The sequence below is a fragment of the Heterodontus francisci genome, chromosome 25 (assembly GCF_036365525.1).
Source record: "Heterodontus francisci isolate sHetFra1 chromosome 25, sHetFra1.hap1, whole genome shotgun sequence".
Lineage (NCBI taxonomy): Eukaryota > Metazoa > Chordata > Chondrichthyes > Heterodontiformes > Heterodontidae > Heterodontus > Heterodontus francisci.
In genome coordinates, this window is record NC_090395.1 from 56,244,214 (window position 1) to 56,264,147 (window position 19,934).

General features: G+C 40.5%; 1 protein-coding gene across 1 annotated transcript in view; it reads left to right on the forward strand.

The window, feature by feature from the left end:
• Nucleotides 1–19,934, forward strand: part of LOC137383879 (plexin-A2-like) — a 502,066-nt gene that overhangs the window by 53,201 nt on the left and 428,931 nt on the right. The window contains exon 4 of the mRNA XM_068057231.1: nucleotides 1,852–2,034. Coding sequence (XP_067913332.1) covers nucleotides 1,852–2,034 — 183 coding nt within the window. The remainder of the gene's footprint in view (nucleotides 1–1,851; nucleotides 2,035–19,934) is intronic.

Here is a 19,934-nt window from a genome sequence, read left to right on the forward strand (position 1 = left end):
GAGGAAATTTTAGTTCATTATTTCATTGAATATATTAGTAACTGTTGGAGTGTAAATGTTTTTAATGTTGTCCTCTATCTCTTGAAACTGTTATTTGACTGCTTCTGAGATGTGTCACTGCACTGTAGCATGGCAGGACAATAAATATGTGCCCATGTTGTGTCACATAGCGAGTTCTCCATATCATTGAGTTCATATCATGGTGAAGTGTTTGTGTTTGTGTTAAGTGGAGGTTAGGAGCGTCCTCATAGGAAATTGGAGAATTTCCATACATCTTTTTGTGGCGGGTTGCAAAGTGGGCTGGTGAAGGTAGGTGACTTACTGTCAAACCTGCCTGTTTGGCAAAGGAGTGATGGCTTGTATGTGTTTATCCGGAGGGAAGAGGAGAGAGGGTTTCTTTTTGTATATCTGTACATCACTTTCCCTTGCACCGACAATTAGATCAGATTAGCAACCCTTGCTTCCATCAAAGACTAATGTAGGTTCCGATGTACGGTTCATTGACAGAACTTTGATGCTGAGATTTTTTTGTTATTGGGATGTGGGCATTGTTGGCAAGGCTAGTATTTATTGCCCATTCCTAGTTGCCCTGTTGCAATTGTGTGGCTTGTTAGGCCATTTTAGAGGACAGTTAAGAGTCAACCACATTGATATGGGACTGGAGTTGCACATAGGCCAGACTAGGTAAGAACAGCAGGTTTGCAAAAAACATTAGTGAACCAGTTGAGTTTTTGTAACAATCTATCAGCTTCATGGTCACTTTTATTGATAGCACTTTTTATTATTTTCAGACATTTAGAATGGAATTCACATTCACAAACAGCTTTGGTCTGATTTCAACTTTCGTTCTCTGGATTATTAGTCTAGGGGTCTAAATTACTACTTCAGTGACATAATCACTACACCACCAAATCCCAAAGTTAATGTACTGAATCTGATGTCCTTCTGGAATATTAAATGACCTAAACTCAACAAATATATTTGTACTCATTGGTCTGAACCCTGAAGCAGCTTGGCATTTAGTAGTTTACTGTTTGCAAAATGTTGTACAGGTTTCATCCCTGAATTTTGTTCACCTAACTATGCCCAGCCACACTGTCCCCACATAACTGTGCATATACTCCCAGTTGAAGAAACCTACAGTTTTAAAAAAACTTACAATGTTAATCAGTGTGTGTGTCTCTCTCTCTCTATCTGTCCATCCAAAAATTAGGCACTCATGCACATTTATTCTTTTGATCTTTTGGACAAAATGACAAACACAATCATGGATCATTGTTGAGTCCTAATCATATTAATAGCCACTGTGTAGACCTTTGATGGAATTCGATCTAAATCAAAGATCACTGTTCATATGCATATTGCAACATGTGCTTCTACACCAGCAGGCAATGCTTAAAACAAATGCTTACAAGCAGTTATGATCTGAGGAGCCAGCTGCCTCCCAGTTTAAGTAAGACCTGTTAATGTTCTTGATACAAATGGGCATACAATGTGTCTTGGCCCTCTGTGCATCTGAACTCACTTCCTAGGCTCGGCATGAAAATGGTCTATGATGATCTGGCACTCTAGTGCTCCCTTTCTTTTTGAGGGATTTGCTTGATGCATCCCCAGTTGGCATTGCTGCAATTGAGTGCTTGAGCTTCAAAAGTGAAGTTTTGTCCTATCACTCAATGAGATAGCATATTGCAGCATCAGTTTACTGCGTCATTCCACTGACCTTTTCAAAGGATATCTGACTCAAAAGTTTTCACAGCAAATCAATTGAGAGCAAATCTTCAATGTATTGCATTTAGTGGGTGTCTTATGAATGAATTATTGCAACCTGAGACCTTGTTTTCTTTCTTACAGCCAGTCCCAATTGATGATGATTTTTGTGGATTGGATATAAACCAACCCCTCGGGGGCTCTGTCCTTGTGGAAGGCATTACAGTTTTCACAGAGGATAGGGACCGAATGACATCTGTGGCATCCTATGTCTACAATGATCACTCTGTGGTTTTCGTAGGAACTAAGAGTGGAAGACTTAAAAAGGTAAAATAGGATCTCAAGTTTCAGATGCTGTGGGACTTATCACTGGCAAAGACTAGTCAAGAATCCTTAAATTTAGCAGACCAATTTTTTTCTTCTAAAATTGAATTTCTCAAGCTGCCAAAAATTCAACATGCTGGAACCTCTTGTTTCATAATGTGAAGAATGTGATTCAATATTCATAGGCAAGTTTCTATTTAATTAAAGATAGTTCAAGCAGAGATCAATGTAGTACCATAATAAATTTACAGTGGTTGTCTCGGGAATGTGTACTTCTATGACCCTGCTACAGCAATTGGGTAAACCTGAGAAGTGGCTCAGTAGAAAACAAGGTTTTTTTTTTAAAGTGAAGGTTCCACACCTGAAATGTTAACTCATCTATTTTCTCTGCAGATGCTACCTGAACTGCTGTGTATTTCCAACTGCTTTTATTTTGCTTTCAGTCTTGAAATAGCTTGTCTAGCACTTCCTGAATTTGGCTTCCTGGACTTGAATTGACAAAAGCCTACACACTTTAGAAAGTTTGGTGCAATCACTGTTCTATTTTGACACAGTGAATCAATAAATAGTTTGCTGCAGAATACATTTTTCTTTCAATTTTTCATGCAAGTATTAATTGTACTATGTTCACATTTACAGTGTTTTCATAAGAGTCTATAAAAACTCCACATTATTGTACAAATATGCCCGAAGGAAGGGAATCGCCTTAAGTCACTGTGGAGGTCATTTATTAACATAAAGGAGTAAAAATACTTTTAAATGTAATGTTTAGTAATCATCATGCTTGAGAATAGAACAACCTTCAACTTTCTCTTTTTCTGATTGGTTTAAATGTGTGCAAGATTTTCAGAATTTTTTTTTTGTTTTGGACAGCAATGAAGTAGAGGATGTTCTGAGTGTGCAAGCATGTGATTCTTATATTCATGGTTGTGTTTTATTCCAGAGTTATAGAATGAGCAAAATTCAAGTGTAAAATCAGTATTAGTGCAACAGTAAATTCCACTCAATCTGTGCGAGCTTATAAATAAGTGGAACAAAGAATTATTTAGAAGCTGTTGCAACTGACATGAGGATGAACATTTTTGCTTTGAATTACAGATTACTTTAATCTTCATCCCACCTTCTGTTCACTTCCCTCTTTCCTCTTCCTGGTTATATACCTGTACCAGTCTACTGTAACTAGTTATTTGGCAAGATATTCAAAGGCTTGAAAAGATGATCTCCGTCGCCATTTTAAGGTCTGCAATTTGAATGAAGTTTGTTAAATGTATGAAATATTGAAGAGGTTTATGTGGCCAGGATTGTTCGAAATCTTTGCACAGAATCATCTTGTTCTTTGGCCTCCTTATCTCGAGAGACAATGGGTAAGCGCCTGGAGGTGGTCAGTGGTGTGTGGAGCAGTGCCTGGAGTGGCTATTAAGGCCAATTCTAGAGTGCACAGAATGGTACCCTTAGAGGGAACATTTATTAAATACTTGAAGCAGAGGAAGATACAAGGCAATGGGGAGAGGATTGGGCAGAGTTTTGCATTACTCTGGCAAAGAACCTGCACAGGCATGATGAGATGAACTGCCTCTTTCTTTGATTCTGTGGTTCTTCATTTAGCTAATTAGTGGTATTCTTGATTATTTACAGTAAATCTATGCCTGGATAAGATGCATTCTGCAATCTTTCGCAGGAATGGCTTAAGATGTTTCTACTTGAAACAAATGATTTTCTTTTTGGTACATAGGAACAGGATTAGGCCATTTAGCCCCTTAAGCCTGTTCTACCATTCAATGAGATCTTGGCTGATCTGAAATGTAACTCCATATACTTGTCTTTGTCCCATATCCCTTAATAGCTATGATTAGCAAAAATCTATCTATCGCCAATTTAAACTTAACAATTGACCCAACATCAGGTGCCATTTGCAGAAGAAAGTTCCAAATTTCTACCACCCTTTACATGTAAAAGTGTTTACTAATGACTCCTGAAAGGCCTAGCTCTAATTTTTAGGCTATCTCCCCTAGTTCTAGATATTATTTCGAGAAATAATGGCCAAGACTTTATCTCAGCAATGGGGGCCTCAGCGGCAGCCGGAACATGAGGGAAGACCCTACTTTGGCCTTCCGGCAGACCCCTGTTGCAATTTCACGACAGGCAGCCAATTAACTGCCCGCTATTGGGGAAACCGTCCCTTTCAGAGAGGAGCTCCCACCTCCAGAGCTGCTGGCCAATCAGAAGGGTGGCAACTCTGCAGTATCGGCAGCACCACCAGGAGCAGGTCTTCTGCAGTACTAACGATGGAGGAGACCCCGGGACAAAGGTAAGTAGGGTCGGGGTTAGTCAGGCAGGTCCCAGTGACGGTGGGGGGGTGGGGTGACAACCATTGTCGCTGGGGAGGCCCTCCAAGGTCCATGGCTTGCCCCCAAAGGAGGGGCCCCCACCAAGCCCACTAGGAGGCCACCAGGTCTCATCAGGCAGCTTCTCCACGCAACGGCAAGCCCCTCTGCGTTCCATAAAATTGGAGCAGTGGCAGGAGGCTTCCCTTAATTGGACAGTTAAGGGCCTCAATTGGCCTGGGATGGAAAGACTGTTCTCGGCCTTCCCTGCCCCGGACAAAATGGCAGGGGGCCAGGACAGCATCAGGCATACTGCCCTTTACCTTTTTGTGTACTCCCCAGCTTCCATTCCCGTCTCTAAGGTCAAAATAAAATCCTGCCTAATGACTTTATCTACCCTGTCAGTTCCCCTTAATATCTTGAAAACTTTGATCAAATCACTCACCTCTCCTCCCCCACACACACTTAATCTTCTAAATTACTGGGATTAGGACATTATTTTGTGTAATCTCATAATTTGACCCTTTGCAGTACTTTGACCTCTCAGATAACCATCTTATCTGGTCTATCAATTGAATTTGTAACTTGCAAATGGTTTTATATAGTGCAATATGCCATTACCCTGTGACCTCCTTAATTGAAGCCTCGTTTATTGTCGTACTATACTACAATAAGTTTCTAAAACGGTATTGTTGTGATGTAGGTAATGCTGGCAAGGCCACAATTATTACCCTTCCTTAGTTGTGCTGAGCAAAGAGTCTTGGTGCTAAAGCCTTTGACTCATGCCTTTGACATTCAGCTCCTGTATTTACTTTTTCACACAAAGGGTGGTGGAAATCTGGAACTTGTTCTCCCAAAAGCCTGTGGATGCTGGTGCAATTAAAATTTTCAATACTGAGAGAGATAGTTATTGCAATTACATATCTCACTATATAGTTGTATAGGACCTTCACTGTGTGTTTCTGCATGGATCTAGAGGTACCATGTAATCTACCAGAATGTGCTCTGTTGATCTGTTCAATGCCATAACCCAAGAAGGCACCTGAATTCTTCAAAACTTCAGTGATAAAATTACATATTTTGAAAGGGACTAGGGCATCAATACACTTTTTTTTTAAAGAATAGTCTTATAGCATCAACATAGCCATGCCCATTCATCCAGCAATGGTTTTTTATGCAGTGTACGCTGTCTGGTGCTAGACAGAGCATTTCAAGAACCCAGGCAGCAGTTTTACTATTACAGAACGGAGCCCTCTACAACCGAGCATGATTCCTTTGTTTGATGAGCATTGAGCAACATATAGGCTGTTTTTTTTTCCAGTTGAATACTGCAGCTAAAATGCAGGCACCGTCATATAAGACTAAGTCGAATAAGAACAAGCTTCATCCATGGCTAGATTCATTTTTCCGGTACTAAATTTTTGATTATGGTGAACTAGTTCTGGTTCAGCAAGAAAGAACTCCCATTTATATTGTGACTTTCATTCCCTCAGGATGTCCCAAAGTGCTTCATACCGAAAGAACTACTTTTGAAGTACAGTCACTGTTGTAATGTAGGGAAAGATGATAGCCATTTTAAGCAGAGCAAGCTCCCACAAATACCAGTTAAATAAATGACCACATAATCTGTTTGTCATGTTGATGGAAGAATAAATATTTTCTAGGATACTAGGACAACTTTCCTGCTTTTCTTCCAATAATGCCATGGGATCTTTTGCATCCACCTGAGGGCAGTTGGGGCCTATACTTAACTGCACTTGGATTCTTAGTGTCGCTTGCTATTGAAAGACAGTGCCTCTGACAGTGCAGCACTCTCTTGCCTAAATTGTGTGCTCAAGTCACTGGAATGGCCTTGAACCCACAGTATTCTGACTCGATGAAAGTGCTACCACTGAACCGAGGCTGATGCTTTAAGACCTGAGTTTGTATCTGTGATTCAGTGCCCAAAACTGCAAATCTTTGTGGATTAGCTAAAGAGAGAGATCAGCTTTCCCCACTGGGAGGCAGGTCAAGTCGTTGGGCAAGTCAGGATGCCTCCTGGTGGCTGAACAAACAGCAGCATTGGCAAATGGTTGAAAATAGGTTAATTAAATGTGTTGCAAGTTGAGAGATAATGCATAATATACGGAAACCATAAAGGAGGCTAGAAAACTTGACCTAAAATGTGACATAGATAACAACTATCCCACAACTCTTTTCTGATGTATTGTCATTCTCTGCCCTGCGCTCCCTCCTGCCTGGTAGGAGCAGTGTGGACTGGAGTGGGGTTCTGCTGCAATCATCCACCCCCCACCCCCCCACTATTTTGCTTGCCTGTCTTGAGGCATGAGAAGGCCACCAGTCCTAGTAGAATGGGGGCATAATTTATAGGGCGCTGTAGTGCCAGCCAAGAGCGACGTCTCAATTCATTCCATCTTCGCTGCCTTCGGAGAATACTTGGCATCAGGTGGCAGGACTATATCTCCAACACAGAAGTCCTTGAAGCGGCCAACACCCCCAGCTTATACACACTACTGAGTCAGCGGCGCTTGAGATGGCTTGGCCATGTGAGCCGCATGGAAGATGGCAGGATCCCCAAAGACACATTGTACAGCGAGCTCGCCACTGGTATCAGACCCACCGGCCGTCCATGTCTCCGTTATAAAGACGTCTGCAAACGTGACATGAAATCGTGTGACATTGATCACAAGTCGTGGGAGTCAGTTGCCAGCATTCGCCAGAGCTGGCGGGCAGCCATAAAGACAGGGCTAAATTGTGGCGAGTCGAAGAGACTTAGCAGTTGGCAGGAAAAAAGACAGAGGCGCAAGGGGAGAGCCAACTGTGCAACAGCCCCAACAAACAAATTTCTCTGCAGCACCTGTGGAAGAGCCTGTCACTCCAGAATTGGCCTTTATAGCCACTCCAGGCGCTGCTTCACAAACCACTGACCACCTCCAGGCGTGTATCCATTGTCTCTCGAGATAAGGAGGCCCAAAAGAAAGAAGTGTCCTGATGATGTCATTGGGACCGCACACCATTTTAACTGTGGGATGGACTACAGCAATAGCAAGCAAGACTAAAAGTTAAGTCCTTTTTTAAAAAAAAAAATATTTTCAAACATCCCTTGCTTGCCCCACCAGGATACCCTGGGCACCATCTGCTACCCACACACCACCCCTTTCCAATCGCCGACCGTCTCCCCTTCCCCTCCTTGCTTTCCCTGTTGGAGATTGATGCTATGGGTCCCTGGGGAATGGCCTCGCTCCCTCACCAGTTGTGACTCAAACCCACCTACGATGACAGCACAGCCACTGGCATTGAGTAGGGGTCGCAGTTGGGACATAAACAAGGTTTGGGAGTTTATATGGTGCCCATTTTAGCCCCTGGACCACCAATCCCCGCTCCAAGTTAAAATTGACCATTTCGATAACCACTAATCCCTCATATTTACACGATTACAAAAACTTAAAGCATTAATATCATAAAAGATAACTGGATATGTCATCTGCAGTTGGTTATAGTTTTAATATTATTATAATTGGTGTATATTTGTGTTGTTATCTGGCCTGTCAATATCTTATAAGAAATGGGTTCAGTCAAGAAAGATTTTGTTACAGACAAGGCTTAATATAAATTAATTTTGACTACCCAGTTTGATTTCTTAATCAGATAGCAGGATTTAACAGGGAAATTCCTGATCCAAACGATCAGTTCCTAATTGAGCAATTCAACTTGCTGTTGCAAAATGACTATTTACTGACGCAATAATTTGCTGGAGCTGAGATAATCATCTTTTGGTGGAAGAGCATTTTGAATAGAGAGTGATGATCATTGTTAGAAAAGTTTCAACCTTTTAATGCCCTCTGGCAGTCTGGAACTGATTTGGACCATATTATTGTCTACTATAAAATGACTGTGATCTTGCCACCCGTTGGATGGGTATCCAATTGGTAGAACAGTCAAAACTGTTTGCCTCTAGCAGTGTTTTCTAATCATGCAATATTGCAAGCCAATCCCAGACAATACGGAACATTAAACCCTTCACTGACATCTTGTGTTAAGTGATCAATTCATCCTGTTGCATTATACCCACAGTTGCTAACTGAACTCTCACTAACTCTCATCTGAGTACACAGCTCTGCTACACCTTGCTGTAGGGTATGTCAAATGTTGTCTTGGGGAAAGCTCTAATATTATGTAGCAGTTTTTTTGCAGCTTTAATCCAAACTTTAAAAATAGGGGAGCTTATTTTGTGCATTGAATAATGTATCATATCCAGAGATTCTTTGATTAACATTCTAGAAATGACTAAAAATGCTGCAAGTTCTCAGTTTATATGACTTTAAAGTCACTTGCAACAAAAATTATCTCAAGACCACTAATCTTGACGGTTTTGTTAAGAAAATCCATGGATCTCTTCTATTTTAAGATTGGCTCAATATGCAAATCATTCACGCCTATTTTGAGGAGGCTTAGACCTCAATATTTGCTGTTACCTACCCATGATTTTTTTTTGCTTTTAGTTTTTGTATTGCTGTCTCTTAAATTCAGTCACATCTTGACTTTCTGACATCGCCTCCTTAATTTAGCATCGCTTTACTGCAGATATTTTGTAGCCAAGAATGCCACACTTGGTTAATTGAAAAGTGGTGAGTACTGAAAGGTCCTTGTGATAGCACAGTCACTACATTGAAGCCTGATAATTCAGGTCTCTGAAATGTCAAAAATATGCTGCGTATCAAATAGACAGTGCTCTGTGCTTTATGACTGTATTTCAAACTGGATAGGACATTAATCTTTTACCTCAGTGAAAGTCAGATATTATTTCCCTGTCAGAAGCACGTTATCTTTCTTTTCCTTTATAGTTAATGGAAACACCATTTCTGTTTCTCTTCCCATAAAAACCTCACTTAATCCCCTATATAGAGGTGTGTGAATGCATAATTTGAAACCAAGTCCATTTACAAAATGCCAAACAATTTTTGAAACATATAGATGAGCAAGACTTGCAAGCTGATTTTGATTTTACTACACAGGCTAGGTTTGTACAGTATTAAAACTGTAAAATCTGAGTTAACTAGGTTTCCAATAGGTTTATTTCTGCAAATGTCACTATACTAGCTAAAATGTGCTCAAGTATCTTTAGTCTTATTAATCTTCTGCACTGTTTCTTTATAGTCAGCATTTGTGATTTTTGTTTGACGGTATATTACTGCACTTTATTCCTTTCCGTGTCGAAATTTCCAACGTTACCTTCCTCCCTTCCTAACTTGATTGACTGTTTAACTAATTTGCTTGAGTTTTTTGATGAGGTAACAGAGGGTTGACTAGGGTAATGCTGTTGATGTGGTGTACATGGCCTTCCAAAAGACGTTTGATACAATGCCACACACAGACTTGTGAGCAAACATCAAGCTCATGGAATAAAAGGGTCAGTAGCAACAAGGATACAAAAGTGACTGAGTGACAAGAAACAGAATAGTGGTTAATGGTTGTTTTTTTTGACTGGAGGAAGGTTTGTAGTGGACTTCCCCAGGGGTCAGTGTTAGGATCCCTGCTCTTCCTGATGTATATTAATGACCTAGACTTCAGTGTATAGGGCAGAATTTCAAAATTTGCAGATGATGCAAAACTTAGAAGTATTGTGAACTGTGAGGAGGGTATTGTAGAACTTCAAAAGGACGGGGACAGGTTGGTGGAATGGGCAGACAAGTGGCAGATGAAATTTAATGAAGGGAAGTGATTCATTTTGGTAGAATGCAGAGAGACAATATGAAATAAAAGGTACATTTCTAAAGTGGGTGCAGGAGCTGAGGGACCTGGGTGTATATGTGCATAAATCATTGAATGTGGCGGGACAAGTTGAGAGAGCGGTTAATAAAGCATCCTCGGCTTTATCAATAGATGTACAAAAGCAAGGATGTTATGTTAAAGTTGTATAAAACACTAGTTTGGCCTCAACTGGAGTATTGCAACCCGTTCTAGGCACAACACTTCAGGAAGGACGTGAAGGCATTAGAGAGGATGCAGAAAAGATTCACGAAAATGGTTCCAGGGATGAGGAACTTCAGTTATGTGGATATTTGGAGAAGTTGGGACTGTTTTCCATGGAGAAGAGAAGGTTGAGAGGAGATTTGATGGAGGTGCTCAAAATCATGAGGGGTCTGGTCAGATTAGATAGGGCGAAACTGCGTTGATGGAAGGATCAAGACCCAGAGGGCACAGATTTAAGGTAATTGGCAAGAGAAGCAATGGCAACATGAGGAAAAATGATTTCACGCAGCGAGGGATTAGGATCTGGAATGAGTGTGTACTGGAGGCAGGTTCAATTGAGTCATTCAAGAGGGACTTGAATTATTATCCAAAAAGGAAGAATGTGGAGGGCTACCAGGAGAAGGTGGGGCAGTGGCACTAGGTGAATAGCTCCTTTAGAGAGCCAGCACTGACACAATGGGCTGAATGCCCTCCTGTACTGTAACTATTCTGTTTCTATGATTCTTTCTCATAACCCCTCTATATTTTAGTGCTCACCAGGCTGTTTTTGTATTTTAGCCCATGAGGCATTGAGTGTCTCAAATTGGTTCTTAATGCATCTTTTCTGTACACAAATGAGCTTCCTATCCATCATATAGCTTCAACAAATAATTCCAGATTGTATTTCTTCATTGGAATACTTATATATACAAAAGTGATGTATTCCACAAATGCAACTGTTTTTTTTTGTATGACAAATGACTGCACAAATATTGCAGTCATGTAGATTCATGTTCAATTATCAAAAAAAACTATTCCACGCAGCTCTTTAATTACACCCTAACTGTTGTTTTAAAAATCTGAGTTGCATCCACACTATTTTAGAAAGAGCAACTGTACTTCATTCTCTTGCTTGAAGAAAAATGTACATTGAAATAAATGAGTAGTTAAAAAAGAACACCTGGATGAGGTGAGTTTCCTATATTGGAATAATAACTAAACAAGGTTTTTAAAGTCAGTCTCTGTCTGATCTCCCTTCCATTGGGCAGTCAGTAGAATCGACTATTGGGGCCATTCCTCTTTGAATAGATGTCTAGTGATTTAAGAATGGAACAGTCCCATTGGCCTATTTTAACTTTTATAAATTAATATTATGAATAAGGAAAAGTTCTAGATCTTTGAAAATGCAACTCTTTTGGAAACTTGGTACTAAAAGGGTCAACTTTTTTTCTGAGTGACCTTGTTTGTAAAGGCAAAACTCTAGTTTACTTTGGAGAAGATGCAGGTGAAAGGGTTAAAGCAATAGCTGACCTTTAAGTTAGTTTACATTATCTCAGCAATCCTTCAGAAGTGCCCCTAGTGGAATCTAGAAAGCATGTCCTTTTAACAAACCACGACTTCCTCCAATAGGTTCACACGCTTTTCAAAGCCTTAGAATTCATGGATGGAGCAATCCCCTGAGAAATTGCAAACTGGCCAAGTGTTTGGGCCACATTCCTTCATGCCACTGTCATCTGTTTATTAGAAAAAACTGCATCTGAGTCTGCTGCACGAAAGCCACAACACAGTACATAAGGTAAGATTTCTGTTTGCCAGAAACGAGCATCAGTCAGAAGCAGTGTGCACTAACATATGGAATCACTCCAAGGAGTCATTCTTGGCCCAAGTTTTTTTTTCATTCACGCCAAAAGCACAAGGCTGGACAAATAAATCTACCCATCCAATAGAATTGAGAGGTTATTTTTCTGAAGCATTGTTGCTGTGGCAGTGTGCAGACTTTGATAGACTTAAAAGTTTTAGTGCTTCCTAAATCTGGTTTGCAAAAGCCTCCAGCAATATAAGAAATACATACATATAAAGGCTAGAAATGGATTTCTGCCTCCATGTGAAATAACTTCAATTCTAACAGACTTACTGATAAGTTAGAAGATACCAGGCAAATGAAATGTGCTGTTAGGAGTGACTCCAATTGCTTATTTTCCCTCCAGTCCAAAATTATTCTTCTGTATTGATTTTAAACCTTGATATTGAGCAGTGCTAGATAAGTATTTTAAGATTAGCCATGCAAATTATTCAAGCTGCCTTTCAGACTAAGAGTGATGCAAATAGTTCTGTGCAATTTTTTTTAATTTAATGGGCCGAATGGCCAATCACCATGTTTAATATTCTTAAACTAGATGTCACATTGTTTATTAGCATATTCAAATACTGCTATGACCTTGAAAATAATTGAATGTTGGGATTGAATTGACTGGGTCTAGGCAGAGTTCACACGAGTTTTAAAACATCTAAGAGCTCTGTTCACCAAAGCCCTTTACTTTGGGAACAAGAGCGAGCATTAAAAGACCAAAGAAACAAACAAGACTTAACTGAAAGCCCAATGTGAATTGAGTGGAAGACTTTTTGGGCTTGGCAATCATCTAGCCCTATAATTTGGCTCCATTCCCAGAGTAACTGTGAAGATATAATGTTTGTTTTCTTTTTTTTTTAATGAGTCCCTGTGGCTTTTTGAGCTGGACTTTAAGAGGAGATGGGTCAGCAACAAAGTGCTCACTGACCTGACCTGACCAGTGCATAACAAGCAGCAGAACATAGACAACAAATTTTTATTATCTTGTAAAATCTTTTGTTTCAGCACCAGGTTCTTTGTCTCTTGTAATGCAGCACAGCCATCTTCCAAAGGTGAAGAAAAGAATAGTTTTCAAATTCCTTCATGTTTTTGACATTTCCTGGAACAAATATTGCACAGTTTAGATGAGCGATCACTGGCAGTCTGCTTTCCTATTGAACTGACTTTTAGGTTTCCAAGTTCATGTAAACCTGACTCATTTCCCTTTTGGATATTGCTTAAGGGTTCAGGCAGTTTTCAGTTAGATTTGTACTTTGCAGAAATTAATCATTTCCGGTGTGGGTGTTTGGTGGGAGGGGGTAAAAAGAGTCCAAAGATACAATATAAGGATAAAATCTATCAATGCTCTTTGCAACTTTTTGAAGTTTTTATAAAATTGGTCTTGGGATGTTATTCCTGCAAAAGCAATTTTTGAAGGAGCTGATGATTCCGCCCAGAGCATTAACTAGACAGAACAGTAATGCAGTAGAACAAACTGGTGGCTGTTGCATTGCATTGCTGTTTTATGTGCAGCAACACCATGCCAAATTATAAATACTAATTGACAAATCATGTCATGAGACATAATGGTCAGCACTGTCCTGTGGTACACCTTTGACCCAGTTATTCACAACTTGCTCATCAGAAACCTGCTGAGATCATTGCAAGGCAACAACATCAGCACAGAGGTGTATATTTAGTGTTCTGGCCAGGTGTGAAATGTGTCTAATAGTCTGTTACTGTCTTCACCTGGTCTTATTGTAACATGGTTTAATTTTAAACACACTGTTTTGAGCTCCCCCTTTGTGAATTCTTGTTCACAACTTTCCAATTATAGGGCACAGAAATGAGCACAAACAGACTTTCTTTGGTTTAAAAAAGAAAGATGACATTTATTAAACCTTAAACTTAAACTCTAATACGGTTAACGTTTACTGATATATGATATGCCCACACTAGCATGCACACGCGATACACACATGCAAATAGGGACAAAAAAGATAAGTTGAGCAGTTTGAGGCAATATCTTGTTACTGTTTCTCGAGCTCGCTGTAGTCCTTGATTGAGGATATGGTCTTGTGTTTTGTTGGGGCCCAGTAGTCTTCTGAAAACCTTGTTCATGTAAGATTCCGTTCCATGGAAAGGAGATGGAAGCAGGCAGATAGGAGAGGAGATGTTCTCAGTCCATGAGCGCACAACATTCTGAGTTTAAAATCTGTTTTTCCAGTTTAAAACTCCCCTAGTTGGCCAGCAGGTGGTCATGTGACTGACTGGTTTGACCAGGTCTCTCTCTCTGCATTGGGGGCAGGGACTGGCTCCCTTTGTTTCCACATTGTCTGGAACTATGCAAATGTCTTTCCAGTTAGGAACTTGCAATTTTTAAGTTTTTAATGGTCATGTGGTGAAATAATGTGTGCCTCAGTCTTGGTAGGTAGGGGGTTTGCCTGACCATTAGTATTTCATTTATTACTCCAACAACTGAATTACGTTTGTCCGCTGGTACCAATGAACTTGACCTGATTCTTACCTCTAATTTAACTATGTGTTTAGTGCATAATACCTTAATGGCATTTTAAATTGGACAAGACTTTGGAGACTAAAAATAGTACACACCATCCTGCAAGAACACGAATAGGCCATTTGGTCCATTGAACCCACACCGCTTTTTTTTTTAGCTCTTTATTTAGTTCTTTTCAACGCTCTTTCTCCATATCAATTGATACCTTCCAAGAAAGAATTTGCACTTTATGTGGTTTCTTTAACAATTTTCATTGCATCCCAAAGTACCTTTAAAGTATTGTTGTCATCATCATGTAGGGCAATTTAGCTTATATAGTGTGTCAACCATGACTCAATTGGTGCACTCTTGCCTCTGAGTCAGAAGGTTGTGGGTTCAAGTCCCACTCCAGATCTTGAAGACAAAAATCAAGGCTGTCAATATAGTGCAGCACTGGGGGAGGGCTGCACTGTTGGAATTGCTATCTTTCAGATGAGATGTTAATCTGAGGCCCTATCTACTCCTCAGATGAGTTTTAAAAAAATAAATCCCATTGCACTATTTCAAATAAGAACAGAGGAGTTGTCCCTGGTGTCCTGGCCAATGCTGATCACTCAATCAACATCACAAAAGATTATCTAGTCATTATCACGTTGCTGTTTGTGCAAGCTTTTTTTTTAAATTCATTATTGGGATTTGTGCATTGGCGGCAAGGCTAGCATTTATTGATTATCTCTAATTGCCCTTGAGCAGGTGGTGGTGAGCTGCTTACAGCTGAGTGGCTTGCGAGGCCTTGACAGAGGGCAGTTAAGAGTCAACCACATTGGTGTGGGTCTGGAGTCACATGTAGGCCAGACTGGGCAAGGACAACAGATTTCCTTCCCTGAAGGAAATTAGTGAGCCAGATGGGTTTTTCTGACAATCCAGTAGTTTCGTAATCATTATTAATGAGACTAGCATTTTATTTCGGATGTATTAATTAATTGAATTTGAATTCCTCCAGCTGTCGTGCTGGGATTTGAACTCTTTTACTGAAGCATTAGTCCAGGCCTCTGGATTACTAATTGTGTGTAAATTGGCTACCACGTTTTCTATATGACAAAAGTACTTCATGGTCTGGAAACCACTTTGGACATCCTATGATCATGAAAGTCTCTCTTTTTATAGCAGCCAATTTCCACATGGTAAAATCCCACATAAGTAATGCAATAAATGACCAAGTAAACTGGTTTTAGTCATGTCACTTGAGGGATAGAGGTTGGCCAGGGTATGGTGAAACTTTCCTGCCATGGTATCCTTTGCTCCCACCTAAGAAGGCAGACAGGGCCATGGTTTAGTGTCTCATCCAAAAGACAGCACCTTGAATAGTACTCTGTCCTCCCTCAGTATCACATTGGAGCATCAGCCTAGTTTAGACGCTCAAGTCTGTAGGGTGTGGCTTGAACTTGCAGTCTTCTAACATGATGTGAGTGGCACCACTTTGTCGCACTTTACCAAGTAAATACATTCCTGATTTAACGAAGTGTTTTGAAGTACAGTCAAAAGTTTAGACAACTGCAATTTGCAAACTTGTTCTTTTTTAGTGAGTACCTTGCCATTGCTTTACAAACTATTACATTTTGGGCTTCTACTCAATGTAATAGGCTGGATTTTGTGGTCATTGGTGAAGTAATGGCACTCATCACTGCCCTCGAGGAAAGCTCCTCACAAGAATCTAGCCATCTCTGGCGATGATTTCCTCTTTTCCACTGTTAGTTTGAATTTGTTTGAAGGGGATCTCCAGGCAGCAGTCGTCATCAAGCAGGCGAAGCAACTAATCACATTGAAGTATTCTCACAGACAGAAAATCAGGAAGTAAAAAAACTGAGTCCCTTCATTTTAATTTTACAGACAGCAAAGTAAATGATTGGGTTATGCACATGGGATTTAGATAGAACCTAAAATCATTTAATAAAAACAATTTTTTTTTAAAATGTGTAATTTTTTTTATCATGTAGAAATTTGACATTCCACCAATATAAAATTAGTCTCCCAAGGCCAGTGAGGCTGTTTAAAAGTAATTATGAACTTAGCACACTGTTTAAAAACCCAGTTATACATCAACAAGGTTTAGCTTTTCCAAGGGCTTTTCCAGCAAGACTAAGAGTGTAAAAGTGGAAGTTTTTGTCAGTTCAGTGATTTCCAATTGATTGTAGTCTGGAGCAACTTCAACAGCACATGCTATAAGGAAGCGTGGAGTCACTGACAACAGCTAATGGATTTCTACTTTTAACTGTGCATGTCTGGACTCCAGAAGTTAGTGTCACTTTAAGAGGAGTAATGATGGCAAGTGTTCACCGTTGCACTGTCATTACTACCACTAAATCTGGCCCATATGCGCACACTCTCTCTTGAGATATTTGAAAAGACATTTGTCGGATCATACTAAGAGAATTTGCACTGTTGGTTTCTGTAACACTTGGTAGAACAGACAGATGATTGATGCTTTCATTCGCTGTGTTCAGAGGTCTAGAATCAAATGGTGATGTGAACAAATTAGGTGAAATATCCTTGTCTGTGATGAGGGCTAGGCTGTTGTAAGGTTATTTATCTTAATGTATTTGTTTCCTCTCCCCACCCCCACTACTTTCTATTTTGTAAAGCTACCGCTTCTTGTCTCTTGACGAATTATATTTTCTAATGCATGTTGTGCTATGAGACTGATTTCTTGCTCATGAAGCCAAGAGAATTATAATGCAGTTAATTTGTTAGAGATATTGGGAATGGAGTGTCATCACCCCTGAATTTGATGAGGTAACTCGTGAGGCCGCACCATCAGAAATCCTATTTCTTATAGGTTTTCCAAGTTTCAAGGCCAGCCAATAACTGCAAGGATCACTCCGATAGCCCGATATTTATTGCTGTTATACAACACCAAGCATGACATGCCACGAAAACAACAATGAAAGTGGACAGCTTTGTGTTTCTGTTGTTTTGGGATAAAGGGTGGGAAAGAAGGTCTTTGTATATACTTAAAAGACATGTAAGTTCTGTTTGTTGGCCTTTGAAGCTGCTGACATTTTTGATGTAAAAAAGGCTTGCAGGATTGTCATGTTAAAACCACGTTGGTCTAGAACCTGCGTGTAGAGGGCATGGATTCAGAGGGTATTAGCAAATAAATGAGTTCCAACTCTGAGCAGTGTGGCGAGCCATAAATGTTTATATAGGATAGTTCTGCAATTGGAGACTGAACATACAAAAGAATGAAAAGCATACCTACAGAGATTAATCTTAACATTCATTGATTGGAAACTAAAACTGCACTGATACTGTCTCCCTGAATAGTTATTTGAACGATACAGTTGCTGGGCTTACTGCTGCTCTGCATTGCAAAGATAAGTGGAGTGGACTCTTGAAGACTGATTTTCACCCCGCCCTGCCTGGTGGGAATGTTGAGGGCTGAGTGTGGATTATGATGGTGGGATGCGGGAAGACCGGAGTCTGTGCCACAAATAACTCTTTCCCCCTCCACACACTCTTCACGCCACCCGCCCACCCCCCGCACCATCACTTTTACTTGCTTAAATTCAGGCATGGGAAGGTCCAGCACAGAGAAGTGGGAACCAAATGTAAATTGTGTAGTCATATTCCAATTATGCTATTTTATCATGGACTTGACTCAAAGATGCCCAGTCTTGGACAAGGTTCTTTGTGGATCAGGGAAGCAGAGCTGGCAGGATGAGGAAAATTTAAGTCTAAAGATCCAAAGGTAATTGCAACAGAGTAGTATCAGAGTTAAAATGATTTACATTGATCTTACTTCCCTGTTGGAAGCGGGCTAGCCTTTCATTGGACTGTTCCATTTAATGTTCTATACACCACCAGCTTTCAAAACCTTTTTAGGTTATCTTCAATGGCTATCAAGTTACCATCTGACAGTTGTAAATGATTCTCCATTTGATTGATAATTCTTTCAACACTTGAGAGAAATCCTTGAGGCTTTGAAAGCCTGGATTTTAAAACATTCCAGTAACAGAAAGTCACTGTATCCCCACTTTTTTTTTCAATTGTTTATGACAAAAAAAAATCCTGACACAATGGACTGGCTAGGAGGTCAGTAGCAGGGTTCCTTGTTCCAACGGTTGTGTGTATTCTTTTATAAAACTTAATGCAGGTGTGATCTATTGTTTGCATCTAAAACAAACAATTTGTCCAGAAACCCTGGGCTGGATTTTCAAAGGGCTACAGGGTCGGGACCTGGTGCGGGTGGGATTTCAAAATCACAGCCCCGGACGCCATCCTGGGATCCCAACGCCTTCGGGACAGTTTTAAATTTTTGAAGGGCCTGCAATTGGGAGGGGCGGGGTGTGGGGGGGTTGCGGGCTGGTGGGTGGGGAGCGATCAGGAAATGCACTTGTCAGTTAAAGGTCCCTTAAGCTCCTTTTAAGGAACTTGTTAAGGGGTCTGTGCGGTCGCGATTGGAATTTTCATTCTTTAATATGGTAAACACAAACAATCTGGTGCACATTAGCGCACAACTGTTGGGTTGGCTGCGGGGTCATCAGAAACTTTCTCTCCATTTAATTTAAGTTGACCTTTGCCTCACCTACTGGCACTGGTTCGAACACTGTACTGTCATCTAGCCTGCATGGCACTTCCATCCCCAGGGACACACGCAGGTCCTCTGAGGAGCTCCCTGCTCCCTTTGGTAAGGCAGTGGTCGCCCCCAACATGGCTGCTGCCTGCCTTTGCTATTGATGCTAAGCATGCAGCTCCCACCTCCTGGAGGCACGCGACACCTCTAATTGGGCGTTAAGCTCGCCTCCCACCCACTTAGGGCATTTACATTTTAAAAATACCGTTGCAAGATTGACACATCTCTGCCATGAGGTCGGAATCTGGAATTCATCCAGGGGTCGGGTTCCTGACCCTGTTTTGAAAATCTGGCCCCCTGTCTAGAAAAGGTTGCTGTGCTCTCCAGTTAGAGAAGATATTTCATAAGGTCTCAACAGTTTTGCGGGTCTAGATGAGAGCAGTATTCCTGTCGCAGTAACTAAGTAGTAAAGTTGGCCAGATTTTCATAAAGCTTGTGCTGAAGTGAACCCTGTCTTTGAACAAAATGAATACAGTTTGTTGATTTTTTTTCACTAAATTTGTGCAGTGTAAGTGAACCACTTTTTCATTTTGAAAAATATTTCCAGCCATGCCAAAAATGCTATAAATGGGAAGGTGGCACACAAACTTAGTCGTTGCATTACTGGGGTAGAATGGTCTATAAGAAAATAACTTCAAATAAACAACTATTGCCATAACGGGTGATGAAAAAGCAGAAATGTATGATTTGTTACTTCTCATATCCAAAGGCTTTTATATTAATGCATGGCTTTTAGATTTCCACTTTGACCAGTTGCAGAGCTTGTACTTTAGTTGGCTCGAAGTGACAGTAAATATGTAGGCCTGTGTATTTGCATCCAGAAACACGCACAGACGCATGCAATTGGGACCCAAAGCAAATACGTGGCCTAAACGGTTTGAGATTTTT